Here is a 20,482-nt window from a genome sequence, read left to right on the forward strand (position 1 = left end):
TTGAGTCAGGAACTGAACATGGATCTCCGGAGTCCAAATCCAGTGACTTACTCAACCAGCCTAGGATCCCATCCAAAAGTTTCAGTGAAGCGTTCTAACGGTGGCTTCCACCCTAGTGTGACTCCCAATAAAGATCCCTCCGCTTCCCACATACACACAGCACAAAGCAGAGCAAGGGGGGCTGTTTCTTCGGCAGCTGAAGCACAAAACTGTCTCAAGAGGCTTCTTCAGAGTTACTGACCCTTTTTGTCCTGACACCGATAGGTTTTGCATAAATGTCACGGTTCAAGGGAAAATCCATTGGAAACTGGAGTCTGACAAGACAGTTGGTGCCCACTGCAGGCAGCCCCACACCACAAAGAAGCAGATACTATTCTGCTGCTGTACTTTTACCGCCCTCATGCTACTAGGACAGAACAACACTCAGAGTACGCACCAGAGTACGCAGTACATGCTGCATGTACCCAGATCCAGATCAGAGACAGTCGGACACACAGACAGGCATTCTAGTGTCTGGGCACATGTTTTCTGTTAACATAGTTGAGCTGTAATACACATAAGCTCTTAATGCATGGGACTGAGTTGCTATTAACTTGTTCCAGCTATAAAACCCATGTGCTTTAGTAACCATTAACTTGTTCCGGTTAATGATATACATTTGTTAGCTTGCACATGGTACCCCACCAATGGCTCCAGCTGTTGCTTCCGTAGCTTTTCAGCTTATGTAAAGCTGTGAAAGAAAGAAAAGAAGCCAAACAAGAGCGCTCATCCCCCACACGCCCCATCCGAATAACACTGGATAGTTCGTGGCTCCCGCCAAGGTGTCTGGATGGATTTTTTAGACTTGAAATCAAGGAGAGCAGATCAAAGACAAGCTCCCTGGCTCCCCTAATCTGTGGCAATGTGTGGCAATGGGAATCAGGAGGGGATGGCGCACCAGGCAATAAAATGTAAGGCATGTCTATTTCCCTACCCCGAAGGGATGGCTTTGGATGCACTGGGGGAAACCGGCAGTGGGGCCAAGCCGCAGATTCATCCCTCAGTAGCAGCAATGAGTGATGTAACCCCAGCCGCCCGAGAGCTGGCAGCAAACATCACGAGCTACAAACCACAGACACTTCCCAGCGGGATCAAAACCCACAACAAGCAGAGAGCTGGGAACTCAGCTCTGGCTGGAAACCCAGCCTGCTCCTCCCCTGCTTACACACTCTGGCCTTCTGGAGCCAGGTTCGGGGGCTGCTGAGAGGATGCAGCAGGAGGTGGAGCACAAGGCCAAGGGATTAGGCTGCCCATGGAGCCATCACTCTAGCAGCTGTGGATCTGACACCTCTTGTGGGGAAACTGAAAACAAATAAAAACAGTTGCTATGTAAATTCATCATTAAGCACTTTAAATTAAAAGTGTTTCAGGAAACTGATTGCTTGAGCTGGCTCCATTCATAGCAATTACGCACCCTGGATAGGGAAGGCTCCAAGGGCATCTAGCATCTCCCTGCCTTGCACTGGGGAGTGGAACTGTCACCAGGGCACCTGATCTCTTCACCACTTGGGCCCATTTAATTCCAGTAAAATCACCCCCCGCAGCTGGATGGCTCAGCTGCACCTTCCCAGCAATGGGCACTCCCCCTCCCAGCCCCTTGACAGCTCATCCCACTCCGCTGTGGCTGGAAGCAGCTGGTCCCTTCCTGCCCACACAGTGTAAAAAGACAGCTAACACCTCCAGGCTGCTGCTGGCCACCGACACAATCCAACCGCCTCCTGTCCCCCGGCTAGAGCGTGGGCAGAAAGGGGTTAAGCCCTAAGGACACATTGTGCACCAGGGCCCAGGGACCCCAGCCAGAGAGGTGGCTCAGCAGGGGAGAGTGCCTAGGGGACAGAGTACCCCCCTGGGCTGGAGGGTCTTGGGCTTTTCCGGGGCACTGGCCCAGCCAGAGGCAGCGGGGGAAGGAAGGAACCTGCCAGCCAGGCTGTTGGTGAGAGGAGAGCTCCGACCAGAGGCTGGTTCTCTGCACAGGGCTGGAAGCGGGACGTGCCCCAGCAGGGGGGATATGGAGGAAATATGGCTGAGGGTGGGGGGGCTGACGGTGTAAAGCAGGGAGAGGACAGCAAGAGGGGAAGCACATAAAGGGCCGATGGGTGGGCAGTAGAGGTGACATGTAACCAGCTGTCGCCTGCCCGCACTCACCAGGCACCGCAGCATGCAGACAGCGCTGGCTGGAAACAGGCCTGGGGGGTAGAGCCCTGCTGGCAAAGAGCCAGCATGTAGTAGGGGCTGCGCTGATGGACCACCAGGGGGAGCAGCCGGCCCCGCACGCTGCAGCTTTGCCCCACCACCAGCTTTGCATCCTCACCCCCATTGTCGGCCACTGAACCCCCCCACTCACCGCTGGTGGGCTGGCGAGCAGGGATCCAGCCAGCAGCAGGACCCATCAGGACTGATGGGGGGCGGGGGAGACAGAAAATATGGGACAATCTGCTTGTTTTTAAGAAAAAGTCAGGACACCTGCAGGAAGGCTTAAATACGGAACATCTGGTCACCCTAGGCATGCCCCCTATGCTGGGCCTTGACAGCAGACCTGTGGCTGTCATGAGCAGTGCCTGTGCCATGGGGATTCTCCCCTGGCCAAAGACAGGGCTTCTATATAGGGTTGCCAACAGTCTAATCACACAAACCCAAACATCATTTCCCCGTCCCCTGCCCCGCCCTTTCCCCAAGGCCCCTCCCCTGCTCCAAGGTCCTGCCCCACTCACTCCATCCCCCCTCCCTCAGTGCTCGCTTTCCCCCACCCTCACTCACTTTCACCGGGCTGAGGCAGGGGGTTGGGGTGCAGGAGGGGGTGCGGGCTCTGGGCAGGGGCCAAGGGGTTCGGAGTGTGGGAGAGGGTTTGGATGCTGGAGGGATCTCAGGGCTGGGGCAGGGGGTTGGGGTGCAGGAGGGAGTGTGGGGTCTGGGAGGGGGCTCTGGGCTGAGCCTGGGGCAGGGGGTTGGGGTGTAAGAGGGGGTGTGGGGTACAAGCTCTGGGAGGAAGTTTGGGTGATGGAGGGGTCTCAGGACTTGGGCAGGGGGTTGCAGTGCAGGAGGGGGTGTGGGCTCCAGTAGGGGGGTCTCAGGGCTGGGCAGGGGATTGGGGTGCAGGAGGGGGTAAGGGGTGTGGGTTCTGGGAGGGAGTTTGGGTGCAGGAGGGGCTCTGGGGTGGGGCAGGGTGCAGGAGGGGATGTGAGGTGCAGGCACTGGGAGGGAGTTTGGGTGCAGGATGGGGCTCAGGGCTGGGATTGGAGTGCAGGAGGGGGCGAGGGGTGCAGGCTCCGGCCTGGCGGTGCTTACCTCGGGTGGCTCCTGGTCGGTGGCACAGTGGGGCTAAGGCAGGCGCCCTGCCTGCATTGGTCCCGCGCACTTCAGTAGCCTCCGGGAGATAGAGCTCAATTGCGAGAGACTCCCGGCAAAACCGGTAGGGTTGGCAACCCTAGAACTTCTATAACCCCTGTATATCTGCACAGTGCTGTGCAGTGGCCACAGAGGGAGAATAAACCTTCCCTCAGATTCTAGTCTATTCTGTTTAAAACACATTTAATTTGTTCATAGGCTATTCGATGACATTCTTCCCCAGTGTCTGACTGCCTCACAAAAAGGAATTCATTTATCTTCACCAGCCACTTCACAGATGGGAAGCTGAGGTTCGGGGGGGTCAAGTGACTTGCCCAAGGTCCCCCAGGAAATATGTGACAGAGTCAGGAATAGAAGCCAAATCTCCTGATTCCCTAATTCCAGCTCTGCCACTACCTCCCCTGTCACCTTTCCTCTCTGAGCCTTATTGGTTAAATGGAGATAGTGATATTGAGCCACTGTGCAGAGGCTTGTGGAGAGGCTAAATTACTGTTTCCAAAGGCATAAACAACAAAAACACCACCCCTCACAGAAAGCCTTTTCTTTGATGGTTTTAACATTGGCATTTAAATTACATCCAAGGTGTGCTGGATGCTTCACAGCCCAAAGCCCTGTTTTGGAGTACCTGGCCCCATACACAGGCAAACAGCCACTTGGGAATTCCCTCTGATCCTGGGGGCTTCCCCAGGCTAGCTAGTGCTGGCAGAGCAGACCGCAGCCTCTGGTACAGGGGTTTGCCAGGAATTACAACAGGGTGTGGCTGGAATGCACTATGCTAGTCTGGGCAGCTGTATATTAGAGCAGTCCCCTAGGGGCTGCTTTAATTTATGCCAGAGACTGGAACACACAGACTCCAGGGGAGCCAGCATGCTCCTTCCATTCACCACCTCGCCCCCCTGCTGCTGGAGCCAGCTCAGGACCAGAGGACTGGGGTGTCATGAGAAACTTCAGATTTTGATTTTAGACTCTTGCGTACTGGCTCTTTTGGTACATTTTCAAACAATGTGCTGAAGTAATTTCTGTTCATAGCCAGTTTTGCAAAAACCCTTTCAAAATAGCAACACTCACATGTTAGGCCTTGTAACTCCATCTAGCCCTCAAAACGCTATTTACAGGTGTGAAAAAAACTAAGAGGAAGGGAGAGTGCAAAGGGGCATTTACAGAGAGGTCACTGGGGTGACTGACGTTGTCCATTTCCCCCATAACACACACTGCCTTCCCACTCTGGAGGAGTTTCCCTTTATAACAGTGTAATAGTATAGGACGGGATCATCTGGGGGTTCTGGCCTGCAGTGGCCTCTCTCTCTGACATTTTGCTAGTTAGTGTATTATCATTTTCTGAATGTAGAGGAACCTAGAAAAGGAAGTGCAAGGTTCCCCAGTGTCCATTGCACACTCATGCTTGTTACCAGGAGCCCCACTCACTGCTGCAGAGGAAGCCAAAACCCTCCCAAGAACCCCATGCAATCATCTGATGAAGAACAACTGCAAATAACATGCCCCCCACACCCTAGTTCCAGCAGTGCCGTGCATCCCGTGCCTCATTTGTGCCAGGGCTGAGCCCTGGCACTTCTAGGCTTGGCAGTTCATAGTCTCAGCACCTCTGTCATTACAAATTAAGCACTGAGTGCATCCCCACATCACAGTCCACCCAGGAATCCCCTGGGACACCCCACAATTACTCATCCTGGGAGAGACTGTTGGTTGCCTCCTCCCCTGAGGAAGGAGCCAACTTAGCTATGTAATGCAGCCACAGCCTCTCTGGGAAGAGGAAGGGTGTTGGGGGTGGGGGAGGGAGAGCAGATGTGGGCTTAAGACATCTGTACAAAATCTCATCTCGCTGAAGACATTGCACAGCGCTCTGCACCTGGTGTCCTCTGGGTTATTAGCGAGGAGGCTGCCTGTGCCCTGGGACCATGCAGCTAAAAATAGAGAGGAGGATCTTAGCAACATATTAAAGGGAAACCAAGCAGGGAGAAGCTGACCTTGGGCTCCACCACAATGGGGGAGAGCTGGGTAACGACTGGACATTTGACGAAAAGGGAAAGGCAAGACTGTGGGGTAATTTAATCATGGGGGTGATCAGGAATTACTGAAATACTCCTCTCTCTCTCCACAGTGCAGCCTTCTGTGCCCCCCCCCGCCCTTTCTCCCCCCACACTCACACATTTGTACAGGCTAGCTGGCTGCTCCACAAACATTTGCACTTTACTCATAGCTCCCTGCCAGGCTTCAACACAACCAGCTAAGTGTTAAACGTCTACACTGCCTTGTCTACACCAGAGTTCTAGAACGAGTTAAACCTGTCTAGGCTAGGTGTGAGCATATGACAGCTAATACATGCTAGCTATCACGTTTGAAAAATTTAGGATAGACAGGTTGTAGACTTCTGATGTATGCCATACTGGTCAACCTAAAGCAGGGATCGGCAAACTTTGGCATGTGGCCCGCCCTGGCAGGCCAGGCCGGTTTGTTTACCTGCCGCGTCTGCAGGTTCGGCCGATCACAGCTCCCACTGGCCGCAGTTCGCCGCTCCAGGCCAACGGGGGCTGCGGGAAGCAGCGCGGGCCGAGGGATGTGTTGGCCACCACTTCCCACAGCTCCCATTGGCCTGGAGCGGCGAACCACAGTCAGAGGGAGCTGCGATCAGCCGAGGACGCAGCAGGTAAACTGGCAGGCCGCATGCCAAAGGTTGCCGATCCCTGACCTAAAGCCTAGGTTCCCCCTATGTAGCATATGCTAAAGCCTGGTGTATACTAGACTTTCAAATGTGTGCATTAGCATACGAATACATGCTAAATCAGATCTTAAATCCTAGCCTAGATCAGGCCTTAGGTATGTCTACACTGCCATCAGAGGTGTGATTGTAGCTTGTGCAGCCATAACCGAGCTAGCCTTGATCTAACTAGCATGGCTAAAAATAGCAGTCAAGACCCAACAGCACGGACCCTGGTGCAGGCTAGGAACACAAGTATGTCCCACAGTTCCAGGCAGGTTTGTACAGCCCATGCTGAGTCCATACTACTGCAACTTCACTGCTATTTCTAGCTTCGCTAGCTAGATTAACGCTAGCACGGGTCCACGCTGCAATTACACCTCTGATTGCAGTGCTGACATGCCCTTAGCTAGAATGTGTCAGCTAACACCTTGTAACCCCGGTCAAGACAAACCCACAGATCACAGCTCCCTTCCTCTTCCCAACACACACTGACTCCATCCAGCCTTTCTGTTGTCCTCTTGCTGTCTCAGTGCAGGGGGAGTCCGCCAATAAGCAAGAGGAAATGTACAACATTTTGTTTACTTTGAAGCTTTATTCTTCCCCCGGAGACTAAATAAAACAACCAATAGCCCAGGAAATATTGCTTCCCTTCACACCATGAGCCACCTGGGACTCGGAGGCACATAGACCACCATATCTCTGGTCTCTTAGCCCCAGAAGTCACAAACATCCTCTCAGCTTCTCAGTAAAGCCCAGGAAGTTACTAGACACGTGGAGCAGGCAAGAACTGAAGAACGGGAAAAAAGTCACTAAAACGGGTTCTGACAGCTGGTCCTTTGAGGGTATCCTGTAATCCAGTGAGGGTTTTTTTCCCTGTGAAAATTTTCAACAAAACCCAAAAGGTTTTCATCAAAAACTGAAAAATTGTCAGTTTTTTAAAGAAAAAAGTTGGGGAAATCTTTTTTTTCCACCTTTGTTTAAAAGGCACTCCCCAACATTTTCAATTAAGAGAGAAAAGTTTGGGTGAAAATGTCTGTTGTGCCAATGAGCCACTGTTCACCAAAAAAATATTGGAGGAAAACTTCCCAACTAGCTCCAGTAACCAAACACATCCCACATGTTAAATGCAACAGCCTTATTTCACACTGCACCAACGACAACCCTGCTGTACAACCACTACCAGCCCCACATCTCAAGACCAGCCATGGAGTCTGCTCCCAGCAGGCACTGGTGCGACTTTGGCATGGGTCTCTCTCTAACTGTTTTTAGTGATAATGAAGGATACCAGTTGACTCCACTGCAGACAGAAGACCTCTAATCCCCAGAAATAATCCAGCCTGGGCAGCAGCAGGGCAGGGTTTCCATGCTGTAACACACACACATGCCACTCTGATCTGCTTTGGAAAGCCTGTAGTTTGAGGGGAGGTCAGTCTCCATAGGCCAGCCTTTGGTGAATTATGGGGAATGCTGGCAAGATACAGACACCCCTCCATTAGGAACCAAACAGAGGTATGCCCCCACCTCCAACTCATTCTACAATGGCTTTGTGCCATTGCTGACCTGGAGCTGGATTTGAACCAGCAAACTAGAAGTGCAGAGAGTCATTGCTAAAGGGTCCATAAGCACCTAGCTCATGAGAATGGCTCCTCCCTGCAGAGCAATTCATGCCGAAGCCATTCCCTATACATGTGCCTTTTACAGGCACCCCTTTAATTTCTGCAACAAAAACTCAAAAGACCTATTTGTGCCGCAAAATGGGAAGAAGCCTCCTGATCCAGTAACTTCCCTACAGCGGGCTTCTCATTGTTTCTGCTCCTGCCTCAGCCCCAGGGCGGAAGGGTTTTCACTTTGTTGGCTAAGATAATTTGGCTCTTCTCAAAAGGAAATTTGCTACAAAGGGTAAAGTACCTTCCTGTGCACAAAGAGCCCCTTTCAGAGAGGAACGATGCTTCAGTGCACGTTTTATACCCACAAATCCGACCCCGGACAAGGACAAAGCCGGAGATAAGAACGCTTAATTGCTGAAGAAATGAAAAGGTAAAAAGCACATCCGCAAGCAAAATGACTCTGCCACTGACACAGCCTGCAGCAGCTGTGGGGAGCTCACTGCACACATGGCCTGCTCGGATCCTGCATCACGTGTCCTTGGGTTCTCTCCTCCTGGGTTACCATGGAAGACAGAGGAGCTGTTCCCTTGTCACCCCTGCAAGTCCCAACCTGAAGCCATCCTCCACCGTCTGTGGCAGCACTGTTAGCTGGTCCTGAGAGAGTCAGTAAGAGAGAGGATTGGGAATCAGCAGTAGGAGCAGATGGGTTCTGAGGAAAGTAAGATTCGGTTTTTATGCAACCATCCCTGGACACAAGAAAGAGGGAAGAACAAAGCACGTAGGGCTATTCAGAGCAAAAGTGATGCTAAAAGGAACGTTTTCCAGAAGGCACCAGCAGCTTCACTGCAGAGATGATGTTGGGGAGCCCAGTTGGGTCCCATCTGGTCCATCCATCCAGAGATCAATGAGGGATTGTTCCTTACACTATGTTCTCCAGGGCGTGCTCCGATCCCTGTTTAAATGTTCCAAGCGATGGGGCTTCTGCTATTTCCACTTTTCCTGAAACTTGGGAAATTTTCCCTCATGCTCAGCCTATATTTTCTTTTGCTGCTTTTAATTCCTTTATACCTTGTTATACCACTTTGGAGCACCCTCAATAATCCCTTGCTCGTCAGACCTCCCAGGGAACTCTAGCAAGGTGCCATTTAACGATACAAATTAGACTCTTTGAATTCATCCTCACAACTCAATCACTCCACCTATTTGCTCACAGCCTGGATTGACTAAATCACAGATTTTAATCATGATTTAAATTAGCAAGCAGGAAACCTTGATTTAAATTTTTGTTTTTAATCCTGCTTCACATGTGAACCTTTTAGTTATTTTTCTAAAGAAAAGCTATATAATAAAAGGTTTCAGAGTAACAGCCGTGTTAGTCTGTATTCGCAAAAAGAAAAGGAGGACTTGTGGCACCTTAGAGACTAACCAATTTATTTGAGCATGAGCTTTCGTAGCTCACGAAAGCTCATGCTCAAATAAATTGGTTAGTCTCTAAGGTGCCACAAGTCCTCCTTTTCTTTTTTTATATAATAAAAATGACCCTAATATATATTTATTCGGAGTCTTAATTTTTGCTTTATTATTACGGTAGAAAATGGCAAATGCTGCATTTCTTATTTACGAGATCATCCTTTTTTGCTCATGATTTGTGTCAAGCTGTATTTGCATGGAAATTGCAATTCAATTAAAAATGCACAAAATGGCATTTTAAAATGGTTTATTATCAGTTAAATAAAATAACCTTAAATGTGCTGGGTACATAGGAAAAAAAGTTGATCAAAACACATTTTGCATTTAAAACTGTCTGATTTATTAAACAAAAGGATGTTCTAACTGGCGTTAGGGAATTGACAGATTGTTTCTAGTCACCATGGGCCAGATTTTCAAAAGGTATTTAGGAACCTCATGGGATTTCAATGGGAGTTAGGTGCGTAAATTCCTTAAAAACCCCATGAGGACGAGGCACCTATCAGCATCTTTAGGCATCTAAATACACCTTTGAAAATCTGGCCCGATATCCTTCAGGGTTTTAGCATCAATAGATCTCATATTCTCCCAGCTGGATTTTATTAATCGATTGGAAGAGCAAGACAAGCTTTTCTGGTTTTTCAACTCCCAGTTGGTTTCTTAACTTTGAATGAACCAGCCCAAATTAAATAAATATTCTCTCTCCCTCTGCTTGCTAAACTGAAACCAAAAGGGATGAAGGCCAAAGCTTTTCTGCACAACAGAAACTAAAAGTACTTACATTGGGAAAAATGTAAAAACCAGCATTCACTCCACTGGAAACCCTGAAAATAGCACAGATGCTTACATGACATTATCACGTACTTATGAAGCTTGAGTTGACCTCACAAATTAACAACATTTTCTGACAGATTCTGTATATTCTCAAAGAAGCATCACCCTTCAACTCATTGCAATTTGAGCAGGGCTCATTGATGAAGCATATTTTATTTATTTCAAAGAGTTTACTACTATTAAAGTAAGTTTATGCCTTAACATAGGTTATCAAGTTTCAGAGTAGCAGCCGTGTTAGTCTGTATCCGCAAAAAGAACAGGAGTACTTGTAAAAAGAAGAGTACTTGTGGCACCTTAGAGACTAACACATTTATTTATACTCCTTTTCTTTTTGCGAATACAGACTAACACGGCTGCTACTCTGAAAGGAGGACTTGTGGCACCTTAGAGACTAACACATTTAATTGAGCATAAGCTTTTGTGAGCTATAGCCCACTTCATCGGATGCATAGAATGGAACACATAGTAAGAAGATATATACATATATATATATTATATATACATAAATACATACATACATACATACAGATAAGTTGGAAGTTTCCATACAAACTGTGAGAGGCTAATTAGTTAAAATGGGCTATTATCTGCAGGAGAAAAAAACTTTTGTAGTGATAATCAGGATGGCCCATTTAGACAGTTGACAAGAAGGTGTGAGGATACTTAACTTAGGGAAATAGATTCAATATGTGTAATGACCCAGCCACTCCCAGTCTCTATTCAAACCCAAGTTAATGGTATCTAGTTTGCATATTAATTCAAGCTCAGCAGTTTCTCATTGGAGTCTGTTTTTGAAGCTTTTCTGTTGCAAAATTGCCACCCTTAAATCTTTTACTGACATCAGGAATCATAACGTTCAAAAACCGGTAGGAGAACACTTCAACCTCTCTGACCACTCAGTAAAAGATTTAAGGGTGGCAATTTTGCAACAGAAAAGCTTCAGAAACAGACTCCAGCAAGAAACTGCTGAGCTTGAATTAATATGCAAACTAGATACCATTAACTTGGGTTTATCCTCACACCTTCTTGTCAACTGTCTAAATGGGCCATCCTGATTATCACTACAAAAGTTTTTTTCTCCTGCAGATAATAGCTCATCTTAACGAATTAGCCTCTCACAGTTTGTATGGAAACTTCCAACTTATCTGTGTGTGTATATATATATATATATATATATAACTATATACATCTATCTATCTTCTTACTATATGTTCCATTCTATGCATCCAATGAAGTGGGCTGTAGCCCACGAAAGCTTATGCTCAAATAAATTTGTAAAAAGAAAAAAGAAAAGGAGTACTTGTGGCACCTTAGAGACTAACCAGTTTATTTGAGCATGAGCTTTCGTGAGCTACAGCTCACTTCATCGGATGCATAGCCACAAGTACTCCTTTTCTTTTTACGAATACAGACTAACACGGCTGTTACTCTGAAACCTGTCAAATAAATTTGTTAGTCTCAAATACTCCTGTTCTTTTTGCAGATACAGACTAACACGGCTGCTACTCTGAACCTGTCATTATGCAAGGCACTGAATTTAGCCGTATGGAATGGAAATCCCTCAACTTCATGAAAAAACTCACACAGATACAGACAGACCTCATCTTCCTTTCCAAATGCAAACAGATTGACATCATACCAAAAGGACTAAAGGTTAATTGAAAATAGGTTTTTCCAAAAAGAACAACGTATTCAACTAAAAAATATCAGATTTTTTATCCACCTTGCTTGATCATTTCTGTTGTTCTTTGTACCTCTGCCCTCTCCTCCAATCTATCCACATCTCTAGGGCATTACCCAAAGTAACCAATATTCCAGATGTAGTCACACTGGTGCCATCGAGATAGGGACTGTCAGCCTTGTGACATGAACCAACTGTGTATGCAACCCAAAAATCACACTGGTATTTTTGCTACCCTGTTGCTTTACAAGCTGATAAACGCAATCTGCTATCCTCTCTCATCTGCAGAAATCTCCCAGCATTACCCGCTTTCTACATCTCTCCCCCCATATTCAGTGGGTTCCAAGAATAACGATACACATCCAATTTAATATTATTTCCTAAGGGTCAACAACCTTCTCTCTGCTGCACAAAACACAAATGAAGAAAGTCTCTGCCCCAAAGACCCTACAGTCTACAAGGCACACACAGACATGATGAGAAGCACTGATAGACCCCAAGGAAGATTGTTTCTCCATCTTGTCTCCTGCCTATGCATCTAACTCCCAAGCCCTTCTGGAAAATTTGATATAAAACTTCAGTAGAACCCAGAGTTCTCAAGTTGAGACCTGTTGTGCTAAGCACTATACAAACACGTATGGAGGCATGGTCTCTGGGCATTCATGCAAACTCCCTAATTCAGAATCATTCACAAATTTGTGCTGATTTATTCCTCCCCCTTTGCTAGCTGATTAGTAATAATGGGCCTAACACAGATTTCTGGAGTTCTCCACTGGACACCGCCCTCAACTTCATACATTGCCATTTTATCATTATCCTCTGATTACAGCCTACAAGTTTGCCTTTTCAGTTAAGATTCCACAAAGTACCATATCCAGTGCTTTACTAGATACCACTGCCTTTTTGCAAGAGTTTGGGTGTTAACCACAGTCTCCCAGCTGAACAGCAGCTCAGATAATTACATTATGCCTGCCTAGAATTCCAACTCTTGTGTTGCTGCGTGCTGTTACACAGCCCTGGTCAACACTAGGAGTTGAGGTCGAATTTAGCAACGTTAAATCAATTTAACCCTGCACCCGTCCACACAACGAAGCCCTTTTTTTCAACTTAAAGGGCTCTTAAAATCGATTTCCTTACTCCACCCCCGACAAGGGGATTAGCGCTGAAATCGGCCTTGGTGCGTCAAATTTGGGGTACTGTGGACACAATTAGACGGTATTGGCCTCCATGAGCTATCCCAGACTGCTCCATTGTGACAGCTCTGGACAGCACTCTCAACTCAGATACACTGGACAGGTAGACAAGAAAAGGCCCGCCAACTTTTGAATTTCAATTTCCTGTTTGGCCAGCGTGACAAGCTGCAGGTGACCATGCAGAGCTCATCAGCAGAGGTGACCCTGATGGAGTCCCAGAATCGCAAAAGAGCTCCAGCATGGACCGAACGGGAGGTATGGGATCTGATCGCTGTATGGGGAGAGGAATCCGTGCTATCAGAACTCCGTTCCAGTTTTCGAAATGCCAAAACATTTGTCAAAATCTCCCAGGGCATGAAGGACAGAGGCCATAACAGGGACCCGAAGCAGTGCTGCGTGAAACTTAAGGAGCTGAGGCAGGCCTACCAGAAAACCAGAGAGGCGAACGGCCGCTCCGGGTCAGAGCCCAAAACATGCCGCTTCTATGATGAGCTGCATGCCATTTTAGGGGGTTCAGCCACCACTACCCCAGCCGTGTTGTTTGACTCCTTCAGTGGAGATGGAGGCAACACGGAAGCAGGTTTTGGGGACGAGGAAGATGATGATGATGAGGTTGTAGATAGCTCACAACAAGCAAGCGGAGAAACCGGTTTTCCCGACAGCCAGGAACTGTTTCTCACCCTGGACCTGGAGCCAGTACCCCCCGAACCCACCCAAGGCTGCCTCCTGGACCCGCCAGGCGGAGAAGGGACCTCTGGTGAGTGTACCTTTTAAAATACTATACATGGTTTAAAAGCAAGCATGTTTAATGATTAATTTGCCCTGGCATTCGCGGCTCTCCTGGAAGTATTCCCTAAGCCTTTGCAAAAGGTTTCTGGGGAGGGCAGCCTTATTCCATCCATGATGGTAGGACACTTTACCACTCCAGGCCAGTAGCACGTACTCGGGAATCATTGTAGAACAGAGCATTGCAGTGTATGTTTGCTGGCGTTCAAACAACATCCGTTCTTTATCTCTCTGTGTTATCCTCAGGAGAGTGAGATATAATCCATGGTCACCTGGTTGAAATAGGGTGCTTTTCTTAAGGGGACATTCAGAGGTGCCCATTCCTGCTGGGCTGTTTGCCTGTGGCTGAACAGAAATGTTCCCCGCTGTTAGCCACGGGGAGGGGGGAGGGGCTAGCCACTTGCTGGGGGGAGGCAAAATGCGACCTTGGAACGAAAGCACCTGTGCTGTGTATGTAATGTTAACAGCAAGGTTTACCATGAAAGAGTGTACCCATTGTTCTAGAAAATGTGTCTTTTTAAATACCACTGTCTCTTTTTTTTTTTCTCCACCAGCTGCATGTGTTTCAAGGATCACAGGATCTTCTCCTTCCCAGAGACTAGCGAAGATCAGAAGGCGAAAAAAACGCACTCGCGATGAAATGTTCTCTGTGCTCATGCTGTCCTCCCACACTGACAGAGCACAGACGAATGTGTGGAGGCAGACAATGTCAGAGTGCAGGAAAGCACAAAATGACCGGGAGGAGAGGTGGCGGGCTGAAGAGAGGGCTGAAGCTGAAAGGTGGTGGCAGCGTGATGAGAGGAGGCAGGACTCAATGCTGAGGCTGCTGGAGGATCAAACTAATATGCTCCAGCGTATGGTTGAGCTGCAGAAAAGGCAGCAGGAGCATAGACAGCCGCTTCAGCCCCTGTGTAACCAATCGCCCTCCTCCCCAAGTTCCATAGCCTCCTCACCCAGATGCCCAAGAACGCGGTGGGGGGGGCCTCCGGCCACCCAGCCACTCCACCCCAGAGGATTGCCCAAGCAACAGAAGGCTGGCATTCAATAAGTTTTAAACTTTTAAAGTGCTGTGTGGCCTTGTCCTTCCCTCCTCCACCACCCCTCCTGGTGCTTCTCTCCTCCACCACCCCTCCTGGGCTACCTTGGTAGTTATCCACCTATTTGTGTGATGAATGAATAAAGAATGCATGAATGTGAAGCAACAATGACTTTATTGCCTCTGCAATGCGGTGATCGAAGGGAGGAGGGGAGGGTGGTTAGCTTACAGGGAAGTAGAGTGAACCAAGGGGTGGGGGGTTTCATCAAGGAGAAACAAACAGAACTTTCACACCGTAGCCTGGCCAGTCATGAAACTGGTTTTCAAAGCTTCTCTGATGCGCACCGCGCCCTCCTGTGCTCTTCTAACCGCCCTGGTGTCTGGCTGTGCGTAACCAGCAGCCAGGCGATTTCCCTCAACCTCCCACCCCGCCATGAACTCCCCCTTACTCTCACAGATATTGTGGAGCGCACAGCAAGCAGTAACAACAGTGGGAATATTGGTTTTGCTGAGGTCTAACCAAGTCAGTAAACTGCGCCAGTGCGCTTTTAAACGTCCAAATGCACATTCTACCATCATTCTGCACTTGCTCAGCCTGTAGTTGAACAGCTCCTGACTACTGTCCAGGCTGCCTGTGTACGGCTTCATGAACCATGGCATTAAGGGGTAGGCTGGGTCCCCAAGGATAACTATAGGCATTTCAACATCCCCAATGGTTATTTTCTGGTCTGGGAATAAAGTCCCTTCCTACAGCTTTTGAAACAGACCAGAGTTCCTGAAGATGCGAGCGTCATGTACCTTTCCCAGCCATCCCACGTTGATGTTGGTGAAACATCCCTTGTGATCCACCAGAGCTTGCAGCACTATTGAAAAGTACCCCTTGCGGTTTATGTACTCGCCGGCTTGGTGCTCCGGTGCCAAGATAGGGATATGGGTTCCGTCTATGGCCCCACCACAGTTAGGGAATCCCATTGCAGCAAAGCCAACCACTATGACCTGCACATTTTCCAGGGTAACTACCCTTAATATCAGCAGATCTTTGATTACGTTGGCTCCTTGCATCACAGCAGCCCCCACAGTAGATTTGCCCACTCCAGATTGATTCCCAACTGACCGGTAGCTGTCTGGTGTTGCAAGCTTCCACAGGGCTATTGCCACTCGCTTCTCAACTGTGAGGGCTGCTCTCATCTTGGTATTCTTGCGCCTCAGGGCAGGGGAAAGCAAGTCACAAAGTTCCATGAAAGTGCCCTTACGCATGCAAAAGTTTCACAGCCACTGGGAATCGTCCCAGATCTGCAGCACTATGCGGTCCCACCAGTCTGTGCTTGTTTCCCAAGCCCAGAATCAGCGTTCCACAGCATGAACCTGCCCCATTAGCACCATGATGCCCACATTGCCAGGGCCCGTGCTTTGAGAGAAGTCTGTGTCCATGTCCTCATCACTCTCGTCACCGCGCTGACATCGGCTACTCGCCCGGTTTCGTTTTGCCAGGTTCTGGTGCTGCATATACTGCTGGATAATGCGCGTGGTGTTTAATGTGCTCCTAATTGCCAAAGTGATCTGAGTGGGGTCCATGCTTGCCGTGGTATGGCGTCAGCAAAGAAAAAAGGCGCTGAACGATTGTCTGCCATTGCCCTGACGGAGGGAGGGGCGACTGACAACATGGCTTACAGGGTTGGCTTATAGGGAATTACAATCAACAAAGGGGGTAGCTTTGCAAAAAACTGAATGGCCCCCTCAAGGATAGAGCTCAAAACCTCAAGGATAGAACTCAAAACTGGGTTTAGCAGGCCATTGATTTCACAGAGGGAAGGAGGGAGGGAGGAGAAAATGAATACAAAACAAATCTGGTCTATTTCTTGTTTTGAGCCACTTCATCTATCTTTATACATCTTGCTGGCAGCAGACTGTGCAGTACGACCACCAGCCATCGTCATCTCCTGGGTGCTCAGCAGAAGACGATGCAGTATGACTACTGGCCATCGTCTTCTGCTAGATGCAGATTAAAAGACAGTGCACTGCCTGTAGGACTCAATCGCCATGAGACGAAACTTAAAAGGGAAATGACCTGGCTGAGTCACTCCCATGTTTGCCCAGGCACCCCGACCTCATCGAGGTCGGTTAAAAGAGCACCCAGGACTACGTTGATGACGGCTACCAGTCATACTGCACTGTCTGCTGCCAAAAGGCAATAAGCTGCTGCTGTGTAGCAATGCAGTACCGCGTCTGCCAGCACCCAGGAGACATACGGTGACAGTTAGCTGAGCGGGCTCCATGCTTGCCGTGGTATAGCGTCTGCACAGGTAACTCAAGAAAATAGGCGCAAAACGATTGTCTGCCCTTGCTTTCACGGAAGGAGAGAGGGAAGGGGGGCCTGACGATATGTACCCAGAACCACCCACAACAATGTTTTAGCTCCATCAGGCACTGGGATTTCTACCCAGAATTCAAATGGGCGGCGGAGACTGCAGGAACTATGGGATAGCTACCCACAGTGCAACGCTCCGGAAGTAGACAGTTGCCTCGGTACTGTGGACACACTCCGCCGTCTACATGCACCTAGAGCATTTGTGTGGGGACACACACAATCGACTGTATAAAAACACTTTCTACAAAACTGACTTCTATAAATTCCACCTAATTTCGTAGTGTAGACATACCCACAGCCATGTTCCACCAAGAGGTGGCTGCATTTCTGTAGTGAGCAAACTGATACAGGTATATATGTTTGCAGAATTTCCCAGGAAAGGCACAATATAAATGTAAGATTATTGTCTAGATATAACATTTTGAGCAATCCCCTTTCATCCACTCATTTGTAATTCAATCCAAAAAAAGTTATCAAATCCATTTGGCATGATTTAGGCCAAGATCAAACCAAGCTCTCTGGTGCTTGTGGTTCAATTATCTTCCACTGGCTTTCAGATTCACTCTCAACATTTATCCCATTATTTTACTAAGGAGTGAAGTTCAGTTGATCAGACAGAAATAGCCAGAATCACTCTTTTTAGCCTATCGGTGCCACGTTTTAGTAATAACAATAAGGTACATCCCCATTTCTCTGAAACATTTCAAAAAGAGCTGCCAGTCATTCGGTAAACTCATCAGCCAACCCCTCCGACATGCTGGGATTAAAGTCTGTCCACCAAGCTTCTTATACTGATGCCTATCACTGATGAATATCTGGGCTGCTACTACCCAGACCTACTAATTCATATACAGTCAGTTTTTCTACATCTTCCTTTTACTACCTGTTTTTTATCAGTAGCTTTGGTCACAAGGTGAATTTTTTTTCCTTATTGTCTAACCCCCTTTTCATTTTCCTGCTAAGAGACCCATTTAAAAGGCAGTTGTTTGGTTCAGCCATATGCAAGTCACTGTTTCCCCTCCTTGTTTGTTAAAGGGCCTTTTTTCTCTGGGATTGCTATAGATTTGCTCCCATTCCACTGATTTCTCCCCCACTCAGACACATAGTGGGTTTCCATGCCTTTTGATCCCATGTCCTATAAGCCCACTAGTGACTGCTGTCTTGAAGCCAGAGGGGCAGAGTCAAGGTTTCCTTCCATGATCTTAGCTGTTCTAAATCCTTTGCAAGACAACACACAGGTCCTGCCACAAAAACAGGCAAAATACAGCCCCTGGCCACCCCCACCTTTTACAGAGAGCATGGGTGGAGGTAGCCTCCCACTCCAATGGGTACACTAGAGGGAGGGTATGGGGGGTGTCAGGGCTCAGGCCTGTTAGGTTGCTGCCCTCTCTGTGGGGGTAGGTGGATTCTGCCCTGCCTGAGGCTGGGGGAGCCACTCCTGGTCCCACCTCTCCTTGAGTTCCAGCCCTGCTACCAGCGGGAGCAGTATCCCTGACCCTGACCCTCCCTCTGGGCTCTCTGCCTGACAGGTTGCCTCAGGCCTGGTGTGATAATGCCAGCAGTAGCAACAGGTGTGATCTGGGTCCAGTCAGGGTGGACAAGTTGCTCCTCACGCTATTGATGGCAGGTGTCAAACCTGAGTGGTGCTGTGACCGTGTGTCAGGTTGCAACGTCACTCACTCAGATCTGTCATCATGAAGGGGCAGCCTGGGCCAAACCCGAAATCCAGGCCCTTGCACCCACAGAAATCATTGCATATTGGTTAATCTGGGCCAGATTTCTGTGGGTGCAGTTGAACCCATGAACCCACGCTAAAGTCTACCCTGCTTGAGGGGTGCAGCATATGGAAATGCAGATGCCAGCATGTCATACTCCCTCCTATGCAAGCACAGGTCATTTGGATCAAGGAGGAGCATGACATTCTGAAACCTGCAGCCGCCATGGTCTCCACCTCCAGGGGCAAGGTCGCTGCAATCTGCTGCATTTAATGCCAATGTGGTGAAACATTTGTGCTCCTGACAAGTTGCAAACCCTGCCCTGATTCAGGCTATACTTTGACTCACCTCTCCTGTGACAGATATTGTCCTTTGGAGGCAACAGACCTTCCTGCGCATTGAATTATTAAACTTAGCCTCAGTCCTGAGGCGTCTGAAATCACATTCCCTGCTCCCATCCCATGGAAGGCTGAGATCTCCGGTGATCATACACCTTGGGTTGGTGGGGAAAGGGCTTTGCCCTTTCTGGCAAGCCAAGGAGGAAACTAAAAACCTGTGTCTCTCTCAAGTGGCTGCTGTTACCCATTATGTCATTCAGAGCTCTCAGTAGGACGAGGTGTGGACGGGCTACATGGACACATTTTGGATAAAATGTAATGTAATTACATATTACCTTGGACATGACCAACTCCAAGGGACTCCTCACAGTCTTAGCAGGAAGGGCCCTCACCTCTGTACAAGGGTGTGCTGTCCCCTTCCACATACGCAGAGATGCTGGAGAAGAGCTCCCCAGGGAAGGAGGCATTGCCATATGCTGAGACTTTAAAAACCCAGCTGCAGCTGGTTAAGAAAAACCATGCACCTAGAACAAAACAGGACCCCACAGGGTCCTACCTCTCCCAGCCACTCCTGGGGCAGATACTGGATTTTCTAGAGCTCTGTCCAGGTGACTTTGAGGGGCTTCCACCACATGTGCCAGCTCTTTAGAAGCCCTGCATGTGCCATGTTGGGGGCAGGTCATCTGACCACCCCCCAGGTTAGGCTCCTGTTCTGTTCTCCCACATCTACGCCCCCCCCCCAACAATACCCAGAGAAAGAACTGCCACCGAGCCCCACTTCTGCTCTCAAACAGAGCAGGGAGCAGCAGCCAGTTGCCTTACCTCCATCAGCTTGTGACTCCGCTCCCTGGGGCTGCTGGCGCGTTGTTTCCTCAGGGGAAGCCCTCTCACCACCGCCAGGAGAGTTGTCAGGAAGACGAAGCCTAGGATAAGCACAACTTTCCCTCTGATCCCAGACATCTCTTCCTCCGCCCTCCCCCTAACCCACCTCTCCACGCACAGACAAGGCAAGCAGCCAGGCACCCCCCCCCCCACCCCGAATCCAGCCTGCTAATGTTACAAAATCAGTCCCTGAAGGAGTAGGAGAGGGAGAATCAAAAAGTGCAAATGAAAACTGCAATCCTCTTTCCAGCCTTCTGCTCCTGTATTGTTGTGTCCCCGGCAGGGCCCAGAGCCGCTCAGAGTGTGGGAGAGAGATTATTGACAGTCCCCTGAGCCCTGGCTTCCCGGGGACTCTCCTCTGGCGGGGGTTGGCCCTCTGATCTCTCTTGCAGTTTGCTGATCACGTTTGCATTTAGCTGCCCTTCCCGGGCTCCGGTGCCTGGGCCACTGATGCTGAAGGATAACTCTGAAA

At 48.9% G+C, this 20,482-nt stretch overlaps 1 protein-coding gene across 2 annotated transcripts in view; it reads right to left on the bottom strand.

Annotated features, from left to right (window-relative positions):
• The window catches only part of ISM2 (isthmin 2), a 51,141-nt gene extending 31,041 nt beyond the window's left edge, over nucleotides 1–20,100 (bottom strand). The window contains exon 1 of one of the 2 annotated variants that reach the window (XM_074956008.1): nucleotides 19,951–20,100. In XM_074956008.1, the coding sequence (XP_074812109.1) occupies nucleotides 19,951–20,088 (138 nt within the window). In that variant the 5' untranslated portion in view covers nucleotides 20,089–20,100. Of the gene's footprint in view, nucleotides 1–436; nucleotides 459–19,950 lie in introns of those variants that run through there. The other variant, XM_074956009.1, reaches the window with a different exon arrangement.
• Nucleotides 20,101–20,482: the final 382 nt, after the last annotated feature.

This window comes from Natator depressus, chromosome 6, assembly GCF_965152275.1.
Source record: "Natator depressus isolate rNatDep1 chromosome 6, rNatDep2.hap1, whole genome shotgun sequence".
NCBI lineage: Eukaryota > Metazoa > Chordata > Testudines > Cheloniidae > Natator > Natator depressus.